Source organism: Perna viridis, chromosome 3, assembly GCF_037379345.1.
Source record: "Perna viridis isolate PV_CMFRI_1.1 ecotype Kerala chromosome 3, ASM3737934v1, whole genome shotgun sequence".
Classification (NCBI taxonomy): Eukaryota; Metazoa; Mollusca; class Bivalvia; order Mytilida; family Mytilidae; genus Perna; species Perna viridis.
The window spans coordinates 41,723,106-41,749,463 of NC_142447.1; the positions used below are offsets into that span (position 1 = coordinate 41,723,106).

Here is a 26,358-nt window from a genome sequence, read left to right on the forward strand (position 1 = left end):
TTTAGTGGGAGGTTAGTGTAGTTTTCTCAAAAGTAAAGATCTAAATACAGAAACGACTATTGTCACATAAAAATGTAGCATAGGTAGACCAAAAAGGCATCGTCTGATCCATGGGTTTTTCTACACTATGAATCACCTTACCTTGGGCAGTGTCTGAATTTTATGTGGACCGGTACATAATACCTAAACTTCATCAGTCCACATAGAGAGTGAAATCCCTATCTAATCTGTTCACTTCAAATTTGACAACTGTAAAAAATGCTTCTAACTATTATGACATTTGTTATACAAGAAATGCGGATTTTAAACAAATCAAAAGAACTTGTATATAAATCTTAATAGTCAAGAGTTTCCTCTATCAAGCGTTCGATTTAACCACTTTTTAGCCCACAATCCACAACTAAAATATATATGGTACATTTTTAATTTAACGCAGCTTTTTTCCAACAAAAGCCGTGAAACATAGATATATGTTCCTTGTTACAGACAACGAGAAATCTTACTGAAAAAAATCCCAACAAATACACAGATTATGAAATCATTACTAGTTGACAATATATTTGTATTTCAACATTTAATAGGAGTCCGACAAGCAACAAGCATCAATTTTGCATATCTACTTTATGGTCTTTTCCTTCACATGTATGAGGCTGACTATCAACAACTGAATGCGTGTTGGAACAGTTCTTTAATTCAGCTTTCGGTGTATAGTTGATGTTTTTTTTTTCACCAATTACTAGATTTAGTGGTTATCTTTGGTGGTGTCAATTCTGTGAGACACGCGGCGACTTATGAATTTCCATTCCCAACTGTCAAATAAGTTTTCCTATAATTGTAGTAATAATATTTAATCGGCTCGAGCGTAAAATATGGTACACACATAATACCTCGCCACTTCGTACCTCATAAACTTATTAAGATATCTTAACAAGTAATGAGCTCTTTGTTTGATATCTTTGGTAGTTTCAGAGGTATATCTTCTAAATTTATTACAATATTTTCTAAAATATATGAGCTATCTACACATGCAAGTATTTTTCACGTGAAATGCATGTTAATCGAGCTTCACATGAAATTCATGTGAAATTCACATGAAATTAACATGATTTTCATGTGAAATTCACTAAATTTCATGAGAACATTTCGTGTGAATTTCACGTGAAGGCTCCATTCACCCAAATTTCACGTGAACTCTGTCACTTAGTTTATTTGCTCATTTCTGGTGAAAATCATGTGAAATAATTTTGCCTGTGTATTGAAGGGTGTGAGTTTAGTTACTTTATGTTCTTTGTTGTGTATGTCTGTTTTCCATATCTGGTCTTTGTCCCTGGATTACATTCTTTTGATTACCGCTATAACCTTGATTCCCTTGATTACTCTTATACAGAATTAGATACCCGGTAATATATTTTCTAGAGTTTATATTTTATATTATTTTGGTTACATGTTTCTTATATATAACACACGAGATATATTTGAAAAAAAAAATACATACGATATTTTCTAAATGAACTTATCAACTACAGAAGAAATTTCTATAGTTCTAGATATACGGTATTGTGTAATTAATCATAAATATGTATTGCAAAAACTGTTTGCCTGAGACAAGAGTAGTAAATGGCACATCAGTACTTATCCATGTACATGTAATTGATCAAAAACAAGAGGCTTTCGAAGAGCCTGAATCGCTCACTTGACAAACAATGCCCTATTAATTCAGTAAGTAAAGGTATCATGCTTTAATTACCCTGTTTGACAAAAAAAATGCTGAAAATGAGCTTTCATCTTCATTATTCTTCAATATCTGGGGAAAAATGAACAAATAAAAAGGCATTTTGACCACTGTGTTCTATTTTTAGTAATGCAAACCACGTTTTTCAATCGATGAAATAAATTAAACAGTCAGTATGTGCAGGATACCCTGAGGAACAATCATCTTAACTTTCATTTGTCGGATTGTCTCAGGGAAGAAGATTTTCAAAGTTGTAAACGTAAAAAGAACTACAAAAACAAACAAATTAAAGGGCCATTACTCCTACGAAATTTTTTACATAGGTCCGTTTTCTGATGGTGAACATTATTACGCTCTGTCAGAATTCTTCTAAATTCAACGGTTTTTGAATTATTTGCCAAAAAAAAAAACAAAACAAAACAAAACAAAAAAACAAACAAACAAAAAACTGTTTTTTGACCCCTATATTCTATTTTTAGCAACAGCGACCATGTTTTTTCCGAGTTTCAAAAATTTTAAACGATCAGTTTGTGTTTAAGATATCATAAGGAACGACCATGCCAAGTGTCATGCCAATTGGTCAAGCAGTTTCAGATGAGAAGATAATTGAAAAAAGCTAACGACGGCGGACGCAAAGTAGCCAGATGAGCTAAAAATGTGTCTATTGTAGCGTTAGCAAATAGTTATTAACGATATCAGAGTTGAAATCTGGAAAAAAAATAATAACAAAGGTATAACTTGTGCTTTCACCAAGAAGTTGGAAACAATATTATTAAGTTTCACGAGACCATCAATATCATGCAAAAAAACTGGCATTTGTAAAATATATCAGTTACGTGCAGATTCGTGTAAAAGAATCAGGGTGGTCCAATAGTAAAGTGTGATATATGTTTATATGAAACAAATTACAGAGCCAACCAAGGACAGATTTCTATAAACGAATTTGGTAAGAGACCTTTTGATACGCATTTCCTCATACCCCTGATTCAGAAGTCTGTTACGTAGATATTTATGGCGTTCAAGGAAATCGGAGTAGTTAGTACTTGCTCTAGCGTAGCGAATCAATTGTGAACTATAAGCACTATATGCAGGAGATGAAGGTATATTACTTCACAGGTAAGGAAAATTTATGATATTAAGACTTGACTCGTCTCTTTTATCATAAATCTTAGTGCTGAGATGACCACTGTTGTCAAATTCGAGACGTAGGCTCCAAAAGGATGCAGGACAAGCTGTTTCTGTAGTCTCCTTTATCGCGAATTCTGGTGGATATATTGGCGGTAACCATTACCAAAGAAGGGTCGTTGATGGACAATACATCGTCAATATATCTGTATGTAAAATTAAAGGATTTAGCATCCTTTAAATATTTATTCTTTACGATATTCTGAAGTAATTCAGTCTCGTATGAATATAAAACAACTTGGCTAGGAGAAGAGCACAGTTAATTTGTGCCCGTTGGAATGCCAACTTGCTGAAAGAGTAATCAAAGGAACCATAGTTCCTCAAAGTGTGACATATATGTTTTAATGAGAAAATCAAGCATATTGCAAACCTGCTTTTCTGTGTAGCACACTTCACCTTTTGTGGTGTTGTTGAAAAATATATGGATTTGTAACCAAGAACAACATATTTTTTTTCTCGAAACAGCAAAAGATTAACGAATAAGTCCTTTCAAACGAGATTTCAATTTCTAATGTGGTAACGTAGTGTTAAGAATTGAGAAGTCAAAAGGAGGGGTGCCAGCCGGGGTTCCTCAGAAAAAGGGGGATGTTAGGACATTATCTGCCATTTTTTGTAAATTTTACACATGAAAATGACAAATTTTCAAATAGAAAGGGGATGCAATCCCCTGTACCCCTCCTCTGGATCCGCCACTGTAATGTGTACCCTCAACAACAGGGTCTGTTTAACATGAATGTAAATTTAAGTCCCTGTTATTGATATTTCAGTGGTCGATTCAGAAAATTACGTAAGGGGGCTGGGCGGGAAGGGGTCCACAAATCTTTATGCGTGCACATACACACAGAAATCTATTATTTTCATAAATTTTGACAGTTTCAAAATCGTGTCTCAGCTGTTTATCAATGAATCATGCTAGGGATTAAGTGAGGGTTATATTCTTTCCTGTCTATTTTTATGGCAAGCCAAAGTGGACAAAAATGAGTGTTTTCTAATATTAAAAAGATAATTTTTTAACAATACAAGGTCATAAAATGATTTTTTATTATTAGAAATGGATTTTTCTACTATTAGAAAATAGATGTATTGTATTCAATTACGATTTTTTAATATTAGAAAATCATTTTGTAGTAATAAAAATGTTTACTACCGGATATCAAACCATAATAATCCTATTTTTTGGTTAAATGCCCAGAAAACATTTGTAGTGAAGACAGTTTTCAAAGTTACCAGCCATTTTGAATTAAATCACTAATTTTACAGAATACAATATGTTTTTGGCAAACCATAGTGGTGCAACGTGTCGGGAAAGATGCCACGTTCCTTGCACGTTAAAGAACCCTGCTGTGGTATTCATTAGGAGTAGGAACATTTGCACTCCGCCAGTGGAGGTTAAATTGCCCGACCCTACCCACCTCTCCCTATTTCCAGTGGCAATCAAAATTCGTTGACCCTATAATCCTTTTGTCCCATCCCATTGTTTTCATTTCATCATCATTTCATGTTCATTTTATCATCTATTGCATCGCCTGAATATTGCTGAAATATTGCTGCTCGGGAGTTAAATCCCAACTATTAACCAACCAATCAATCAATCCATCATTTTACTAATACAAATTTGGTTTCTAATATCACAAGACCCCTTTTTTATATTGAATAATCATTTTAAATACTAAAATTCAATTGAATTTCTCATACTTTTTTAATATTAGAAATTGATATTCTAATATTAGAAAATGGATTTGTTGTATTCAATTACGCTTTTTTTTTTTTAAATATATTTGAAAATCATTTTGTTATACTAAAAATTGTGACTAATTTTGCAATATTGCAAAGTGATTTTTTTTTAAATATTAGAAATTCATTTTTGGTATTACAATATAAATTTCTAATATTAAAAAAATTTTAGAAAATGAATTTTTAATATTACAAAATCATTCTTTTAATATTAGAAAAGATTTTTTAATATTAGCAATTCATTTTGTAATATTAAAAAGTCATTTTCTAATATTACAAATTCCTGATTTAGTAATATTATAAAACATCACACATTTTGTAATATTACAAATTGAATATGTAATATTAAAAAATGAATTTGTGATATTAGAAAATGAATTTGTAATATTAAAAAGATAATTTTTTAATATTAGAAAATACTCATTTTTGTCCACTTTGGCTTGCCATACAAGTGGCTTTTTGGAACATCGGGCCGAAGGTGGAAAAAAGTCCATAAATTAAATGGTAGAAAGAAAAAACGAAATTTCAATTATTCAAAACATCTTCTAAGAATTATTTTATTAAAGGAACTCCATTCAGGGAATATTCCGACACACAAAGTATACCTCCACGTAAGAAACAGGGGTTACACACGAATATTTACCTCTCGGTTTTATGTTGTTTCTTTTTTTCATAATTATCAATGCGCTTAAAAGCCACAGGTTTTCTTTTATAAAGAATAAGAGAATGTTTGACAATGAAGAAAATTTCAACACCGATCGCAATTCTTAAAAGTATAAATACTATGCGAAGGACATGACACCCTCATTACAACTTCGGCAAGCGGAATAAAATTTCAAGGTGTAATATTCAATGCTCTCAATTATATGATTCAATGTATTTTAACGACACCCAAAATTGTGAGTAATGATGATGCAAATGCAATAAATGTTGCATTGTCGGGATAGAACGCAGCATAAATAAATAAAAATAAATAAAAATTGTCAGATTAGTAAAATATGAATATTAATAGGATAATTAATTGGAAAGAGTGAACAACAATTTCCGCACACAAGTCAAATCTAGGTGCTCTTCGGCACTCATGATCATATTTTGGCTATTCACGATAAACAATTGATTATCCTATTTAATATAGGGTAGACATTGCCTAAATCAGTGAGCACCATGAGCTTTATCATACATGTATCTTCTATGTGAGACTCATAAAAATAATAAAGGACATTACAAGGACAAATGGGGCCGACGCGGATGAAATGTTTTTGCTTTGCAAATGCAATATTTCTATTTATACTTAAGCAGCAAGTGAAATCAATATTTCTATTTGAAAATCTGCATTGTTAATTGATGGGTGAGTTTTTTTTTTCAATAAATGAATGACTTGAGAAAAAAAACTTTATGAAAATTCCAATCCCATATCCCAGGTAATCATAATATGTAATCATAATCGATTGTACTTGATTACATTTTTCAGAGTAATCGACTGATGTTTCCATTACATGTAATTGTAATTTAATCGATTACATGCACACAAAAAAAGAAGAAGATGTAATCATTGATTACTTTCGATTACATTTAGATTACTTCAGGAAAAATAGTTTGACAAAATAGCACTTTATTTCTGTGCATTGGATGCATTCTTTAGTATTCTTTTTTACAGTTACAGAGAAAATACCGTGTGTAAAATGACTTGAGAGTTCTAAAAAGTTGCATTTTCTTAGATTTGTTGTTCTCTTAAAGTCCCTTTAGTCAACAAGATTTCCTTACAAATTAACCTTATTTCCAGCTTTTGAAACAAATGGCCTTTAATTTATGTTCAAAATAAATATATCAAAGTCTGAATGAATATCCCAATTACACTAAAATAAAAATGTTGATTGTATTGAAATTCCTTAATGCATAATTTTTCATTAAGAATTCTTTTTATTTGTCATTCTAGTCCAGACTTTGTTTTCCTTCTTTACCTTAGGGCATTTCTGGTGCAATATTAAACTTTAGAATTTTGTTCACTCATGTACAATAGTGAACATTTGTAGAATGTAATTGACTGTAATCGAAAAATAATGTAATTACTTTTAATAAGATAATTGATTGTAATCGATGACAAACAAAAATCAGAGTAATTAATTATTAATCGATTACATTTGACAGTAATTGTGCCCATCCCTGCCATATCCCCCTTTTCCCTCGCTCTCAATGGCCGATAACTTAATAGCACTTCACAATACTTTACATATTTTATCCCTTAAGGAGATCTCTAGCAACATCCTTTTCAGTTTTGTCCGGTCAGATCAATCTGTAAAGATACCGGAAATATTACAGCTCTCCACAGATGTTGGGAAGAATTTAAACATTACATGTAACATAAACAAAAATAACACAACAGCTGCAAACCCAAACAAGAAATGATCGCCTTTTCTATCTTAGAAAAGCTATGCTTCAATTTGGATAATATAATCGGAGTTATATTTTTCTTGACAACAACAACAGTGGAACAGCAAAGATACACGTGTGCACATCCACGTGTTTCCCAAACTTAAAAAAAAAAATCATATTCGCTTCTTTTAATTAATAAAAAAAATAGAGAAAGACTCAAAAACTATCAGAAAAGATGAATTTATTTTTACTGTAATGTAATCTTAGCCTTAAGGAAGCGATAGATTTTCTCCTTAAGGACAGTCGCTATTTGTTACCTCTGGGACATGACTTTTTTTGTTTGTTAGTATATTGGGGATCCTTAAGGTAAATATAGATAGTACATGTAATAACCGTAGAGCTCACAATGCTTCGTGATGCATGCTATTATATAGATTTCCTGCATTATTCATTGTTATTTTCAACATTAATTTAAAATTTTGTGAATGGGGGATTGATATTTGTGTTGTCACGTTTTGGAGGAAAAAAGTGCGAGAGTGAAATTACTGAATTTATTTCACAATCGTCCAAAATATATATGGTAGTGGCAGCTGGTCCATGCATTGGGAGCCTTTCAGGCTAATTGTTCACACATCCAGTTTGAGTCAATAACACATTGAATCGTAACAGAAATGCTTCACTTTTGTAGTAATGTGGAAATTGGGAGAAATTCATTTTATACAAATATATACAAAATGATACAAATACAATATAAGTTATTAAATTGTATGTGATATAACAAATATCGATTAAAAAACATTCAGAATTAAGACAAAATACACATTTAACAAACTTGAAAAACAATTTTAAACAAATATAACAAGAATTCCATGCGTCAGCACTAAAGTACTTTCTAGCACATGGGATATTTACATTCTCGTCCAAGATTGAAGATTTTATTGCAAATTTTTGAAACATCTGGTAAAGATGCATATGATATATCAACTTTGACACCAGACATCATAACTTCTGTGACTTGTTCTGTATCAGACCAACATAAAATCTGTCCATTTTCAAGCACAGGGGCTTGCTTTCATTATACATACAGCCTGACTAATATATAACACGAATAGAAAACTGTCCAGTTTATTAAATGTGATCACAGTTCACGTACTTATTTGTAGTCGAACATCTGTGGTTAAATTCGACAATATTTCTGTAATGTCTAACCAATCGTACGTTTTCATCATGATTCTGTTTGTTATTGACCCAAATCGGATTTGTGGACAATTAGCCTGAAAAGGTTCCTGAGGGCATCCATGAATGTGTGGATGAGGAGCCACTGCCAATTTATATATAAAAAAAAAAAACTGTAAACAGGCTGAGATAAATTTGAGTATACAGGCTTGAGTCAGTAACATACATTTTGTGATGGAAATGTTTCAAATACAATAAAAATAATATATTGTATCAGATGTAACACATATCTATTAAAATCATTCAGATAACAAATGAAGAAGGTCATAAAACAGAAACTTTAAAGTTAGGATAGTTTTAGTTATATATACACATTGAACAGTTGAATTAGTTTTAAAAGGTAAAGTTGTATTCCATGAAGATTGAACAAGTACCTTGTATTTGGTCTTTTTTCAATTCAACTGAGAAAAAAATTTCAGCCTCCATGAATACATGAATATACCAGTCTTACATATTGTAAATGTCTATCAATATTTCTCTCTGCTTTACGTCTGATAGTACTTGCTATAATTTGATACGTTTGTGTAGTTATATATATTTCCTTTCTTCATAGTTTTTGACATAGTTTTCCAAATTATCAGAAGTTTCAAATGTCTGACCAACATAAAATCCTTCCATTTTCAAGTAATCACATAACAAAGAATAGGGAAATGCATAACATTTATTTCATTAGAATATTAAATATATTAAATGTGAACACAGTAATAAATATTTGTACATTTGCAGATAAGATCAACAAAATTTTTATAACGAATCTAGTCTTTCAGTCACAAAATATATGTTTTTGACTCAAACTGGATGTGTGGATGATTAGCCTGTACAGGATTCCCGTCCACAAATGTATGGATGAACAGCCACTGCTATGATATTTACCTCTCAGTTTTATGTTTTGTTTTTTGTCATTATTATCAATGTGCTTTTCTTCTATATTACTTATGATGAGTTGAAATCACGTTTAAAAGTACTTATTACTAAATCTTTTGCTGATTTCCAGAAATTATGTTGTTCTTGGTTGCAAATCCACATATTTTCCAAAACATTACAGAAGGGTAAAGTGTGCTACACAGAAAAGCAGGTTTACATTGCTTGATTTCCTCATTGATAGCATACTGTAATTGTCACATTTGGGAAAGTTATTTTTCAGGAACAAGTTGGCATTCCAATGGGCACTATATAACTGTGCTTTTCTCCTAGCCAACTTGTTTTTATATTCATATGAGACTGAATTTCTTCAGAATCTCATGAAGAATAAAAGTATAGAAGGTGCTGAATCCTTTAATTTTACATAAATATACAGATATATTGATGATGTATTGTCTATTAACAACCCTTCAGTTGATAAACGGTCACCTTCAATATACCCATCAGAGCGCAAGATAAAGAAGACTACAAAAACAACTTGTTCAGCATCTTTTTTGGACATACATCTCAAATTTGACAACAGTGGTCATCTCTGCACTTAGATTTATGATAAAAGAGCGACCTTAATTTTTAAATTATACATTTTCCTTACCTGTGCAGCAATAAACCTTCATCTCCTGCATCTGAATTTAAATGATTATTTTAATAGAGTTGAATACTCTAAGCTGAAAAACATTGGTCTAGAAAAGGGCAATTATAGGCTTAATACCTAACTTTAGATCTTCTTTTGCATATCTCCACCATGAAAAGTAACCATTTTTCAAGGGAATTTCCTTGAAACAAAATGGTGGCCATATCTCTGCCATCTTTAATTTTTGGAAAAAAATATATTGCAATAATAAGTTTCTCACGGGGTCCTACCAGATGCACTAAAGCTTACATGTCATTGCCAATATCACTTTCGGACGGTTTTGCATGGTTTTCTCATGGACAGCCTCTTAAAAACCATCTAATAATAAGTTTTTAGTTAGGAAGATTTGAAAATACCTAGCTTGGTATGGGAAGCTCCAAAAGTTGTGATATCCGTTCAGACTGAAATCAGGCTCTCAGTGCTTCCAAACTACATGTATGTCTTTATTTTACATTAAATACTGTATGAGGACTTCATACTCTAATATACAGAATGCTAGTTGGTGGATTTTGACTTAATTTTATCAGAAGGTTCCAAATTGCTAAATGACAAGGAAAGTTTGTATTGATTTGTGGGTTATTGTCTGAACCATTATTTAATTGGGAGTAAAATATAAGCATTTCCTAAAGGTCAACCATAACTCAAGCATATAGATCTCTGTGACATGCAGGGATGTGATTATTCTGTGAATTATTGAATAATTTAGGATTTCTGCTTTTACAAAATTGTATTCTACTGCTACAATTTTTATTTGCCCATCTTCCTAAATAGGACATATCATGGTATACTGGTGTCTGTCTTCCAGTCATTCACACATTGCACAATGATTGAAAAATGATGCCACCAATTTTTTTGAATTCCTTTGTATTTTTTGTATTTTTTGCCTTTTTACAGCCATAACTAGTTTTCCTTTAACTTCAATCCATTGAGACTTTTAAGCCTTATCATAACGATTATTTTATTATTGGAAAAGTTCTATTGTGGTTTTCCACATTTTTGCTAGAAACTATAAAAAGTGCTATAAAAAGTGTAAATGTTTTGCCTATCAATGGCCATAACTCAAGCATTTGGTTCTCTATGACATGATATCTAGTTATGACCATTAACAAAACTCAAAAAGTAATGATTTTCTACCTTTCAAGGGCAATAACTCTGATAATGTGTTGTGGCACAACTTGGACTCTATGAGGACTTTCTTTACAACTTGTCATAAGGATAATTTCATTAAAGAAATTTTACTTCTGTCTATTATGGTTTTCAAGTTATAAGCTTAAAATTGTGAAATAAGTTATTTTTAGTCTTTCAAGGGCCATATCTCTAATAAGGAGTGATCATACAATTTGGACCCTTTGGAGGACTTTTGTAGGTCTTGTCTTAGGATCATTTTAACATTCAGAAGTTTTCTTTCTATTTATAACGATTTTAAAGTTGTAAGCTGGAAACCACAGCTATGACCAAATGGAGAGTTTTGTAGAGCTCTGTAACCTGCCTTAGATATTCCATATACATGTACATGTATACCTTGTTACTAGTACTACTTCCACAAAACTTAGTACATTGCATTTTGGTATGAAAGTAGGAGATGAAAAATAGACCTTTTTATTAATTTAAGAGGTTAGTATGATGGTATGCTTTCTTTAATAATGTAACTGTATTAACTCTTTGGAAGAGTAACCAAGGTAATAGTGGTAATCAAAAGAATGTAATCCAGTGACAAAGACCAGACATGGAAAACAGACATACACAACAAAGAACATAAAGTAACCAAAATCATACATACAAATCAACAAAAGCAAATGAGCTACTCGGACTCCACTAAAAACTGGGAGCATGGACCAGGTGCACTGGTAGGGTAAGCTTTTTTAGAAACACCCGCCAAGTTGCTCATAAAAAGTCAAGTCAGGGGAAGACGAAAGAGGAAAGGAAAACTATGACACTTTGAACAAATCAGTTTTCATGGCATAGATGGATACACTGTAAGATCCACGAGTTCATGATGACAACCATAAAACTTTTGTAGTGATGACTTCAACCTTGTAGCAACATAACCCTGCCTGGAAAACAGTTTAATGTCTTGTAGAATTTATTGTAACTTATAAAAATATATTCTGTATGATAAATATATTTTCAGAGATGTCTGAGTACGAAAAAGTATTAAAACAACTTGGTTCATTAGGACCTTTGAAGTACTTTGGTAAATACCAGGTTCGAGTGTTCATCATCGTTAGTATGTTTGAGACACCTGCAGCATGGGCCATGTTATTGCCAATTCTAATCAATGCCAAACCGGATTGGATTTGTACAGACAGTAACACCAGTGGCAGTACACAAAATACAACCTCCCAAGGTTGTACAGTTGATAATAAAGCATGCTCTGGTATCAAATACACTGGTGAATTCACATCAATTATTTCTGAGGTACATCTAACTTAGACTTATTGTAAAAGTACTTTAATTCATGGATACAGATTTTCGTGGAGTACTTAAATTTGTGGTTTTGAGGTTTTCAGGATACACATCAGTGGAAATCTCCTTTTAGTTGGGAACCAATTCTCATGGTTTGGTCTACCCTTAAAAACCATGAAAATTGGTTCCCCATAAATAATAGTACTTTCACAGTGTATATATGTATGTGTGTGTGTGTGTGTGTGTGTGTGTGTGTGTATATATATATATATATATATATGAAAAAAATTATTATACATGCACATGTACTCTTAAAGGAAGTTTTTTTTATGTTTTCACAGAATACTTTGATCTTTTCATTTATTTTAACACATACATTTGTATGTTGTACACGTACAATGTTGGAGTTGTACACTTATTAGATACAATGTACAAATCACACTTCTAAGTAAAAAACCTAAAAAAAAAAACAGCTGTGGAATTCACTACTTTAAACATACTTACAGGTTATCTATAACTCAAAGGTGTTAAAATTATTCAATATACACCATGTATATGTACATATAGAATCTAACACCACTGACAGAAATGTCTGAGATGTCCTAGTCTTGCACTTAATGATAGTGTTTGATTCTTTATCTCACTTCTTAAGTTTAATTTTTGTTAGTGCGCCAGATTTCTGCAATTTCTTTGTATTTACTAGATGTCATAAAACATTTCATTATGATGTCACAAACGTGGGTTGTAAGGAGATATCACATACAAGTTCTAAAATATGAATTTTCTTGTCTCTTTAGTGAGAAATTTGTTTTCCTTCTGCTTATACACTGTACATGAATGTGATTCATGTTTTTTGGAGGGGAAGGGGTAATTATGGTTTTGGTTAACTACAAATTACGACATGATAAGATGTTGCAGTAGAAAAAAAGCTATAAATGTACAATACATACATGTAGCTGAAACATGTAAATCAAAATCACTATATTATTCAAGGTCTAAAACTTTTTACAAAGAGTATATTTAGATTAAAATCTACATTTTTTGTATATGCATCATAAGTGTTTGTTTAAACCCTATATCGTCTGCCCTATATCGCACCCTTAGACCTATATCACATATCTGTACCTTGTATCGCACCACTTCACAAACCATACTTGAAGTATGGTTAAAATATATGATACATGTATAATGAACATGACATGTTAAAATCTGTATCACATGCTGTATTAACTCTAAAACCTATATGACCCTGCAGGCTGGTGGTCTTCGGGGCTAATATAGGAGTCTCAAGTTGATGCAGCATGAGGTACAGATTTTGACATGTAATATTCAGTACCGGCATATATTCTACTTTACAGTGGAATTTGATTTGTGACCACTCCAATATTCCTTCTACCATAACAACAATACAGATGTGTGGAGTTTTCCTTGGTGCTTGCATCACTGGACAGTTGGCTGATAGGTTTGGAAGGAAGAAACCACTGTATATAGAATATCTCCTGATGTTGACTTTATTGTTTTGTAGTTCATCTGTCAAGTCATGGCAAGCTTTTGCTGCCATGAGATTTTTTATTGGTGGTCTTGTTGGAGGTAAGATTTTGCTAGCTTTATTAAAAGTTAATTATTTTGTTTGAAATGCCTTTCATTACTTTACTTGGAAGTAAACTTTGATGCTTATTAAGATATTACTTTCACATCTGATATGGTGCAGAACAAACAAGCAGCATTTCTTTGAAAATTATTATATTGGTTTAATGGTAAAGTGTCATAGCAGTTATTTAACTCTATTAGATAGATGTAATGATTACAACAAATTTTTTCTATCACCAGGTGTTATGGTGACAAACTTTGTATTGCCATTAGAATATGTGATTCCAACTTGGCGGACATTCTGTGGATGTGTTGGCTTTTGGGCTGTAGGTCTCATGTTGTTGGCTCCTCTAGGCTATTTTATCCGTGACTGGAAAACTTTAACAATGGTTTCATCACTAATAGGTTTACCCATGCTTCTTAGTTGGAGGTAGGTACTATAAACAGTATGATATGACTGGAAAAATGGTGAAATATGTCTACAAAGCTCTGCCTTGAGGCTGAAATTGTTTTGGTGTTTAGTTCAAAGAATTTTAAATAACAAATATACTGACATTATAAGCAGGTTAAAGTATTTTTTCTTCAATATTTCTGACATGTATTTTAGACACGTAGATGTGAATTTACACTAAAATATCTGCAATATGATTGATTTCACTATAAATGGGAACTTTAATTGCACAAATCCACACTTTAAAGTTGGGATTAGATGTTCTTTCAATGATTAATTTAGTTTGGAAGAAAAAATGTTATACAGAAGTTTTGAAATTTGACATACAACAATGACATCCTTGACTGCTTGTATTTCAAAGACATTGTTAAGAAGAATGTGTAAACTAGCATCCTGCATTCATTGTCTTCTTATCAAGCTACCAGGTGTCAAATACATCTTTGCTGTATTTGTGTACATGTTCATTTTTGCATGTATTTTTAGGCCATGTCAATAGTTATCCAAGTTTACCATGAAGCTGTTGATTCCCTGTGCTTTGGTTTAAGATGAAATGAATTCAAAAGGGCACTATTGGGATAAATTATAAATGAACAACTTTTACCTACATTTAAAACAATTTTATGTCTTTTTCATTGCAGGATAAAAACAATATTAGGGTACTGTTGTAAGATACAGCCTGTATATGTACTTGATGTGGGATGCTGAAAATTTTGCCCTGTCCCTTAAGCCTGATTTTGACAATATCCTAATATTGTATATTTTATAACACAAAATCTGAAACATGTGATAAAGTCTTTCCTTCAAAACTGGAGATTTGTCATTTTTCAGCTGGAGATTTGGTCAATTATCTCCTGTTATATAATCATCACACCTTTTAAATTACGTCTTGTCGATAACCACCAAAGCTCTAAATTACTGTTTATAACCCTAATTAACTTGTTCACCTGTATACCGGAGATCAACTGGAAATGTCGTTATTTGATCCTCTCAGGCTTTTTCCTTAAGTAAATACAAAAATGATGACCAGAATTTTTTTAGGTACAATGTTCGGAAAGCAGTAGATTTTTTTTCTGTTTCAATGGTAGAACAGTAGGAAGATTCCAATTCCAATAGAATAGAACTACTGCCAGTAGGTTCACATATATAATATCCTGTGTATTTATAGCTTTGTACCAGAGAGTCCACGGTGGTTATTGAGTAAAGGAAGATTTGAGGAAGCCAAGACAATCATTCAAACTATGGCTGATTACAATGGTGTAGATGTTCCTGATCTTACACAGTTACAAATGTCATGTGTAGGTTGTTTCCTGTAGCAGTGTAATCTTACTTGTATATTGTATATAAAAGTATATATGTGTATCATAGGACTTGTTAGTCTTGTCACTTCATCCTCCGAATCCATAATGATGAGTCCCTAAATCTAATTCGAAAACAAAGGTGTTGGCTTTTTATATAGTTGTTACTACTGTAACAAATTTGGAAGTTACACAAAGTACGAAAGAAAATTCTGATCTGTTATTAAACCAGGCATCAATCATTCATCTATCCTAATATTGGTTAAAAAATAAACGAGGAACAAATCTTACAAGTTCTATCAGTAGCTGAAGTATGATTTAATCATTTGTTTTTGACAAATTTGACTGCAGCATGTGTTTAGTAATATTTAGTATACTGGTAAAGTATTGCTTCATATTCAACTTATCAAGCCATTGAGAATGTTTGATTGTCTGTACATATACATTGTACATGTTTATTGGAAGTTTTTAAGTTTAAAAAATGAAGTATTTTGTTACTACAATATTTAAATACATATCAAGAAATGTACTATATATGTATTAACAATTAAACAACTTTTCAGTAGAATTGAATTCAATCTTCACATTGATTAAATCTTCATTTCAGAGATTAGACAAAAATAATAATGGGTGTCAGACATATAGTTATCATAACCTGTTTAGAAATCCTTCAACAGCATTCCATAGTCTCATTGCAATGTTTAGCTGGTATGTATATGGTGAAAGATAATACAGATAACATCCTTTAAATATCAATGATCAGTGCTTGTTTTTTACATATTTATACAAAAATGTTTACTAGAAAAGTTAAGAACAAAAGACTTTCGCTTGTAGTTAAGATTTTTTTAGGCAGATCATCCCCATTTTAACTTTATGTATGAGTAGCAAGACTTACAAGTTCTGTTAGTAGCTGAAGTAACATTTTATTTTTAATAAATTTGACTGCAACACTTATATAGTAATATTTAGCACACTGGAAAAGTATTGCTTGGTATTCAACTGTTAAAATCCACAGGTATGCCATTGATAATGTAAAACTGTCTGTACATATACATTGTATATTGAAAGTTTTTAAGTATGAAAAATAAAGTATTTTGTCACTACAATATTCAAATACATATCAAGTACATGTTTTTAATAAATTTGACTGCAGCATTTGTAGTTTCGACTCTTGGTAACTTTGTCAGAAAATCTTTTAGAGATTGGAAAACTTCACATGGTTATAGTCCTGTATAAGTTGTGGGTCTTATGTAATGGACTTCAGTCAGATTGTACGAATTACATCCTTCTAATATACATAAAAAATGAGTTTTTTTTTTAAACTGATCATTTTTATGATGAGTGAAATTGATTGATACCATTTGAAGACATATCTCATCTCAGTACCTCAATTCCCAGCTGAAATACATGAATAATATGTTCTGATTCCTGAATTGGTGAAATTTAAAGACAGAAATTACTAAATATTAAAAAGAATTTGTTATTTATATTTTAGGTTTGTTTCCAGTTCTGTTTACTATGGACTTAATTTCAATACTAGTAACCTTGCTGGTGATCGCTACATTAACATTTTCATAGCAGGTCTAGTTGAGATACCAGCATTAGTGTTTGTCTTATGTGTCAATAATAAATTTGGGAGGAAAAGGACAATTTCATGTCTGATGATTCTTGCAGGGATCTCTTGTTTTTCAGTATTATTTATAGACCTCACAGGTAATTCTCAATATAATGGCACCTCTGAGTGTATGAGCTTTCTATTTCGGTTGTTGGTCATTTGTCTTAAACAATAGTTTACCATATTATTTTGGGTAAAAAATTCTTTTTGAGGTTATAGTACCTACCAAATAATTTTTTTATTTTAAAATTCGTGAAAAATTATGTTTTTGTCAATGTACTTTTATCAGTATTTTTGTCAACAATCGGAACTTATAGACAAAAATGACAGAATAACAATGGGATTTCTCGTAAGAAATTCTGAAATTAATTTTGATGGTGCATATCAATGATATTTGATTTTTATATGACCGCAAAGAATTTGTGGTCGTATATTGTTATGGTGCAGTCATGTTCTTCTGGGGATACTTTGTTTCCCTGTGATAATTTTAGTTGTGGTTGACCAATTGTTTTGAAATTATGATATGATTTTACTTACCACTAAAAAAGGTTCCTATTTAATTTGGACTTAGTGGCCTGTACGGTTATAGAAAAAGGGGTAAAAAAGGGTAGCAATAGGTGTTTTTTTATGACCCATGTAGAATATTTGTTTTTTTTTAATTTAATTATTCTTTTTTTTGTATTCCTTATTTAATTCTGGTAGACAAATGTATCAGCAGATTTTATATATGTATTTCATTTTATTTTATTTAAAATATTCAACTTTTTAGCTCACCCGGCCAAAGGCCATGTGAGCTATTGCCATTGCTTTGTGTCTATTATTGTCATCGTGTTTTCGTCCATCGTTGTTAACAAAAGACGACCACAGATGCCAGGTGATGGCAATAGCTCACATGGCCTTAACATGTAAAGTAATGGAAAAGTGAATAGTGAGACCAGAACAGCTGAGGAAAATTAAGATTAAATCAAAATTGAGTTTGAACTGACATTGAGTACAGGTAGATTTGCTATCAGTTTTTGAACTGACATAGAGTATAGGTAGATTTACTATCAGTTAGTGTAAAAGATAATAAATAAAACTAAAGTTTATATGAAAATGCCTGTCTATGAATGGACAATTTTTGGTTAGTATGTGCTGTCTGTAATAATAAGTTTGGACAAGTATAACTAAATATGATGTGTTTTTTTTTTGTATAGTGTCGGAAAAAAAATCAAAAAGTCTTACAGTTCTAACAATAGTATTAGCAATGATGGGCAAGTCTGGTATTGCTGGAGGTTGGGCTGCAGTACAAGTGTTCTCAGCTGAAACATTCCCTACAGTTGTGAGGTAAGTTTGGGCAATAATTCTCGTCTTGTATTTCTGAAAGCAGTGTTCTCAGCTAAAACTCTCCATACTGTTGTGAGCTAAGATAAGGCAATTATAGGCAGGTCAGGTATTGGTTGAAGTTTGACCGTATTTGGTATTGCTGGAAGTTGGGCTGCAGTACAAGTGTTCTCAGCTGAAACATTCCTTTATGTTAAGAGATAATCTTAGGCAATAATGGGCAGATCTAGGATTGCTGGGGGTTGGGGTGCAGTACACATTTTCTCAGCTGAAACTTTCGTGTTAGGTAAGTTTAGGCAGTGATTAGCAAGTCAGGTATTGTATAATACTTACTATTAATGTTATGTAAGACAACTTTTTTTAAAAATTCAAAACCTTCCCAATGTATTTATTTTAGAAAAAAAATATTCTATAATTTATTGACATGACATACTTATCTAACACTACGGACTAACGATGAAATATGGCAGGATTGTCTCTCTTTTACCACTAAACTTAACTCTCTAGATTAAGTTCATTTGATATGTATAGTAAGGCCAATAAACAATAATTCTCTATAATGACATGAATACACCTTTTCTCTTGCATTACATTTCTATAACTAATGTTACATATACTGTTACAGGAACATTGGTATAGCAGCATGTTCCATGTCTGCTAGGATAGGAGGTGTTGTTGCTCCTCAGTTTGTTAAACTTGTAAGTATCAGTGATTTGACAATACACATATGAAATTCTGATGTAGTATTACTTGTCAGTGACATGTACAGTTAAAGTAATCATATCAAGTACTGTTATCTGGTACATGTATCACAATTTATTTCAAGATAAGTGATTTCCCAATAGTCAGGATTGTACAGTGATAGGAAAATAAATTGTTAAATTGAATAATTTTGATGAACTTTTTGACAACTTTATTGCCATTATCTGTTATGTACATGTAATGCATACTCACATTAGGGTAGGCATTGAAAGTGTCTTCATCAGAATTGATATGTTTAGGTATGATCTTTTTATTGTAATTAAACTTAACATAATAAAAGCTAGAAACCACTGATTCCACTTCCCGTAGGCTTCTATGCTAATTTCACAATATTCAATGGCTTCTCTGGACTTTACCTTAACTTTAACCTGAAGAGAACTATATATCAGCATGATTCTACATATGTCAGCTCACAATCCTCAGAATGGCATGTGGGGTTAGGAGACTTGCAATACAATGCTGGTTCCGAGAAGTGAAGGGTCTATAAATGGCATGGGAAATCCGAGTGTTTTCACAAGATAGGGGTATATTTAGAAATCATTATGGAGATTAGGCTTCACATCACAAGAAGCAAAATGCACCTATAAAATGTACAGAAATGTTTTTCCTTTCAGAAACTGTTTAAATTTTTAAAATAAAATGAGAACTGGTTTCACAGCACTATGAGGAACAGGGGGTAATTTCTGCATAGGACTACTTTTGCATATGTTCCAAATGCTCATTGGTTGAATTGGTGGTCTGTAACCTAAACAAAATTGATACAACTTCCTAATCTAAAAGTCTTGAACTGCAGCACCTAAAATTTGAGTGTACAATGAGATTCAGTGAATTATAAACTCTTACAAATGTAATTACTGACAAATAGAAAAAATGAATATGTGACTTTGCTTATTACTTTACCATCTGTAAACTATGTATTAAGGATTTTTTTTATAATAAATATGTTACCATCAGAAATTCTGAGCAAGTCCATCTGTGGAAGTCAAGCAGGTGGAATCCCTTATCTAGAAATATCATCCAATTGGATGACCTTATACCCTTTATTCATCCATTTGATTCCTGTCTGCGCAAGAAGACACATGTGATAAATTATATTGTGAATAATATTGAAATTTTGTAATACTAGAAATCCTTTTTGTTGAGGAATTTTCTTTTATATATTTATTATTATTGTATATTGATTCTTTACTATGGATTTAGATGTTAATAGCCCATTTCAAGCCATTACCGGCAATGATGTTTTTTTGGATTGGTCGTTACCTTACGATCGTCAGGTGGTTACTCCAAATGTGTCTAGTCAATCAACTGATGTTTTAACTTCCATGACTAACACTACTTTTCCACAGACCCCGGTTGTAGGTTCTGTGGATAATAATAGAGTAATCCCTTCTTTAGGTATGGTAACTCTTACAGTATCTAGGCCAGTAAACACCACAGGTTCAGTTTCCTGTACCCCTGGTGTTTCTATGGGTCTAAATTTACCTGGTTCAAGGCCTCCAGTGTCTTATTGTGGTGTTACTTTGCCCTCCTCGGCTAATAACCCTATGTCTTGGTCAAGGCATCCCTGGCCTCAGACTTACCCTTATCCAGATTTTCGTGGTCAGGTTTTTCCAGGTTTCTGGCCTTATGGTAACAACTTTGGACCTATTGGTCCTCAAAGTTTCACTCCTAGTTTGTCAACTACTGCTCCTTCTAGTAGTGTTACTATACCTGCTACTGCACCTACCTCTTCTGTTAGGTGTCAGTCTAATCAGGTTACTAACTCTGCCTCCTCATTAGATGGGTTTAAGAGTGTTTTAGATGACTTTTGTCAATCCATATCTTCTGAGTTTGTTGCTTTCTCCAATCGCCTCACAGCTTTGGAGAAAAATACCAACCAACCCACACCTAGCTCCTCTATGACTCCACTTCCTACAGTTCACAACCCTGAAAGTGAAGACGAGGATAATGATGATGAGGAACGCTTTTCAGTGGCTCTAGGTAGTCAGGAAGGTAATTTTTCCTCTGGTGAAGAAGGTGAAATTAGGGATCAGGTTCCTCAGAATGTTTCTGTTTGTAATACTGCTCCTTCTGTTATTGGTCAGTCTCCTACCAATTCCAACAAGGCTACTGAAAGTGAGGATACTCCTTCTACTTTGAAGGATCTTAGAGATTCAGTTTACTCTATTATGAGAGGCGACAATAAGGTGTCTTTTCAGTCACCTCCCAAACCTAAGAGACTCACTTCAACTTTTGAAGTTTCTTGTGGTATGTCTAATGACCTACTTAAGTCTCATACTAGTTTCCCAGAATCCAATCACATGTCCACTTCTCTTCAAATTATTAATGAAGGTATCATAGCCAATGAGTCACATTTTTTTAAGGTAAATGGTTTTGGTATAACTTCCTTTAATGATCATTTCCGATCTAGGGATTATGATATTTTCAATTCCACTTTGGGTAAGTTGGTTCCGTCTTGTGATAAAGCTTTTTCTTCTTCAATTAATTCAAAGCCTGTGAATGGACTGTGTCTTTCTCAGTCTGTCTGGTCTAAAATTGAGAATCTTCTTAGAAATGCTTCTCATGTACTAGGTACAGCAGAACATTTTTTGTCTGCTGTAGCCCCTTACTGAAAGATATTGCTTTTCATTTTGAGTAAAACCATTTTTACTTCAGGTTGATAAAGCTCTAGGCTCTTCTCAGCTTTTACTTATGGGAAATTTGGCAAATTTTACCTTATCCAAAAGATCTGTGATTTTGGGTAAAGCTAAAGTTTCAGACAACCTGAATGATTCTTTGTTGAAGAAATCTCCATTGGACGACAAACTTTTTGGTCTTCCTCTTGACGAGATTCAGCATACATGTGATAAAGTAATTCCTTCAAAACTGGAGATTTGTCATTTTTCAGCTGGAGATTTGGTTTGAAAACTGGAGGTTTTTTATCGTTTTTTTTTTTTTTCACAGCGTAACAAGTCAAATATGTGTGAAACTTATGGAAAACCTTGTTTTAAGTCTGTTTCCATGAGAAAAATGCTGAATACTCTATTTGAATAGTTGGAAAGACCTTTTTGATGGAGTAACACTTAGACATTTTAATGATTTTATTTATTATTGACAATTCAATTTATCAAGGATTTATATATAGCTCCTTGGATATATCTACTATAATTAATTAAATAATTTTCATTTAAAATTTGTCACTATGTGCATGATTTCATTTCAAATAGTCATTACTGGCTTGGTACCACTTTAACTTTGACTTCCACACAGCATTGAATTTGTACTTTGCTTTCTTGGCAGGAGGTCCTGAAGATGCAATATTACATTTTGGCAATTTTGACAGTTGATGATAGTGAGAGTGCTCCAAATAGAAAAAATCGCTTAGTTCCTCCATTGATTTGGATAAAAAACAAGCCACACTTCGAGTTATTTTCAGTGAATGCAGAATTCTGAATTTCAGAAACAGCTCAGTCATACTCCAGCACCAGTAAAGGTGAATGTTTCTCTCGGGAAATAATTCTAAGAGAGGTGGTTCTTCTACTGATGGTTCTTCCTTTCCTTCCACAGGTTATCGTTCTGCTATTTCCAGAAGTATCCACTTGTCTGGTGGTCCTGATTTTGGTAGTAATGAGTACATTTCTCTTTTAGTTAAGAATTTTGCTCTTAAACATCCTATACAGAAGGTTTTAATTCCTTCCTGGAATTTAAGTCTGGTTTTATCATCTTTAAAAACCTTTCCTTTTGAACCAGCTGAAGAAGTAGATACCAAATTTTTGTCATATAAATGTTGTTTTCTACTGGCATTAGCTTCAGGTAGGAGAAGAAGTGAAATACACGGTCTGTCTACTTCTGATTCATGTCTACGGTTCAATAGAGATAAATCTTCAGTCACTCTTTTAACTGATCCAGCTTTCTTAGCCAAAATCAGATTCCTAGTAGAGGTTCAGAACCAATAGTTATACCTTCATTGTCTATTGATACTACTTGTAAACTACTTTGTCCTATCAGAATGTTACTCATTTATTTACAAAGAACCCGTAGTATTAGAGCTAAGACTAATTCTAGGCTATTTATTCCTATTAAGAAAAATGTTAAAGATTTATCAGCAAAAATGATATCTACCTGGATTTGTTAACTTACAATTCTTCTAGTGAAGAATCTCTGTCTAGTCTGAACATTAAAGCCCACGATGTGAGAGCTATTTCCACATCTTGGGCACTATTTAATAATACTTCTTTAGAGGAAGTTTTATCAGCAGGTTTCTGGAGAACTGAAAATTCCTTCATTTCTCATTACCAAAGATCATTATCTTCCCAAGCCAGTGGCTTATTTTCATTGTGACCTTTGATAAGGACACAAAAAGTTGTTTTCCGTCCTGCATCTTCTGGTTCAGAGGATTCAGCTTTACGTTAGATTCTGTGTTTTTTATCAATTTTTAAATTTACTCAGAATTTATGATGGTAACGTATTTATTGTAATAAAATTTAACATTTTTAAAGTAAAATGGGATTTTATAAAATAAATAATTACCATCATAAATTAAAGGTCCCTCCCAGCCTCCCTTTCATCCCGTTATTTTGTTGTATAGCTTCTTGCTTACTTTTAAAAATTAAATGGATGAATAAAGGGTAGATGGCAACTATAAGGTCATCCCATTGGATGATATTTTTAGATTGGGGATTCTGCCTGCTTGACTTGTGCAGATGGACTTACTCAGAATTTATGATGGTAAGTATTTATTTTATAAAATCCCATTTTACTTCAAAAATGTTAAAATTTGAAATCACCTTGCTTGCCTGTCCATCTATCCATTTTTGTTAACCTAACTCCAAAGTAACTTCTCAAAGAATTTTGATGAACTTTTATAGGAAGATTTTGCATCATATGTAGATGTGCATGAAGGAATATAACTACAAAGGGAGATTATTTAACTTAAGGGTTTAACTTAACATTTTAATTTTGTAGCAAGGGGCACTCTTCTAGTCATGAAATAAAAACAAGTTTGTTTTTGTCTATGTATTACCATAATTATATGCTTCCGTTTACAATATTTATTCACAACATGTCTTTTTTTTTAGAATTCAGTGCAGAACTCCTTACCTTTTACAATTTTTGGAGGACTGGCTTTAGCTTGTGGTATTTTGGTTTTCTGTTTACCAGAGACCTCTGGTAAGCCATTGCCAGATAAGCTATCAGGAGGAGTAACTGGAGAAGTAGCTTTATTGGATATATACATAAAGGTAGAGAACAAATTAGAAGAAACTCAGGAAAATTTATTATCAGTGAACAATGCTGGGCATTAATCTTAATAGCTGTATAGAAGCTTCCATGACTTCAATTAGTATTGTTATAAAATTGCTCAATGTCATGTCAACAAATCTTTTTTTTCACACTTTTTCTGTAGAATTGTAATGTGATATATCTTTATTGCTTTAAGCTTTTTAAGTCTTTTGGCTATATTTTTGTTGTTTCACTGCAATCAGATGCAATAATGAATACCAGAGTATACTTCAGTCAATGCTTTGATGATGACCACTTTGTAGTTCTTGTCTTAGTAACCTGATTTGAAGCAAAACGCATTGAAGTAACCGTCTCTTTTCATACATATCATTTTATACATAAAGAATGTAGCATAACATCAAACATACATTTATGAATCTACCTGGGTACTATTATAAGCTTTAAATGTAGAATTTTGAACATTTTGAAGTGAAATTTGTGTCTTAATTAATCAAGAAATGTATTTCCATTGTGTGATACCTGTTATCAAACATGACAATAATGTTAAAAAAGTATCAAAAATCAACACCATGCTGTTGACAATCAGACATACGTTATATTATGTTTCTTTTGATATATTTGATCTCGGCTAGTTACTTTGAATATCTATGTACAATATTCTGCCTGACAAGGAAGGTTTTATTGCAGTGAACTCATGAATCTCATTTTATGAAGTGTTATTTGTATTATTGTGTGATAGTAATTTTATGTGTTTTTCATAGATTATTTCTTTTGCATAATATCTTACTCTTGAGTAAAAAGAAAAACAAAGATCAGCAATTTTCCTACAGTCAACGGACTGCTAATTGTTTGTGTTTTTCAAAATGCAACTATTAATTTTAAATGAGGATTAAGCATTGCAAAACATATTAACTGAAAATAGACATGATAATACAATTTGATAGTAAAGTTATTTGGCAATTTTATTGCTATTTTTTTTATTTTTTCCCCCATAATTTAACCAACACACTAAAAAAAAAGGAACTATATTTATGTACAACAAAAAAATGACAAGGGGAGTTAATTGTGACCTCAAACCCTTTTATTGGATAATTTTCTCTTGAAGTGATTAATCTCTTAAGTTCATGCAATTTACTTATGATGTCTTACCTATCTATAAAATTTCATGAAAATCTGTTGAGTGGTTAAGGATTAGTTGCTCTTTTAAGATGTGTGGATGAATGAATGAAAAGATGGATAGACTGACTTTCACAGCAATTTCTTGAACCTTCAAATTTTGTTTGCAGGGTTTGGGATATTATAAGTTTATTAGTTATACTTTCCCACCTTTAAAATGAGAAAATGTAGTAAAACATCTCTAACTGTATAACTGTTACAGTTATTGGGGTGGGATGGGGTGGTTAAAGGTTATTATATCTGTTAAAAAATACATTTTTTGAATGATGTTTGCTCTCCTATTAATTTCTGATTGTCAATATAATGAGGTGAAGAAAGACTTTTTCATTCTTAAGGACATGTCTACTTGTATATCAGACAAAATTTTCTGAAATAAATTTTCTACGGGTCTGAAGTTGCTTTGTTCTTTCTCTGTACTATTTCTATAAGACCTTGTGGTTGTATAATGTTGTTGTCATTATTGTTGTCTTTAGACATTTATTGTCTGGACAATAACTTGAGCATATGTTGTATATCTTATTGAAGTAAACCAAAGGTACCATACTGCAAAACCAAGGCTAGGATTGATTGGGACTTGTGACTTGTTCAGGAATAAGGGGACAAAAAGGGGCAATGTCAGTTGTTATCAAATACTATCCTGTGTCAAATTTTGAATCACAATCAAAACTCAGAGCTGTATGCAGCTTGAATGATTTGTTCAACCTCTTA

At 32.1% G+C, this 26,358-nt stretch overlaps 1 protein-coding gene across 2 annotated transcripts; it reads left to right on the forward strand.

Annotated features, from left to right (window-relative positions):
• The first annotated feature begins 5,352 nt into the window (after positions 1-5,352).
• Positions 5,353-26,044, forward strand: LOC148622308 (organic cation transporter protein-like). Of its 2 annotated transcripts, none has more exons than XM_088572114.1 (10): positions 5,353-5,491; positions 11,944-12,230; positions 13,577-13,808; positions 14,049-14,238; positions 15,425-15,554; positions 16,162-16,262; positions 17,050-17,267; positions 18,366-18,495; positions 19,118-19,190; positions 24,312-26,044. In XM_088572114.1, the coding sequence occupies exons 2-10, from the start codon at positions 11,946-11,948 to the stop codon at positions 24,534-24,536; spliced, it is 1,584 nt and encodes a 527-aa protein (XP_088428240.1). In that variant the 5' UTR covers positions 5,353-5,491; positions 11,944-11,945; the 3' UTR covers positions 24,537-26,044. The 2 variants fall into 2 exon arrangements, with proteins under 2 accessions (XP_088428240.1, XP_088428241.1); XM_088572115.1 differs by having other exon boundaries at positions 5,413-5,550.
• The last annotated feature ends 314 nt before the right edge of the window (positions 26,045-26,358 follow it).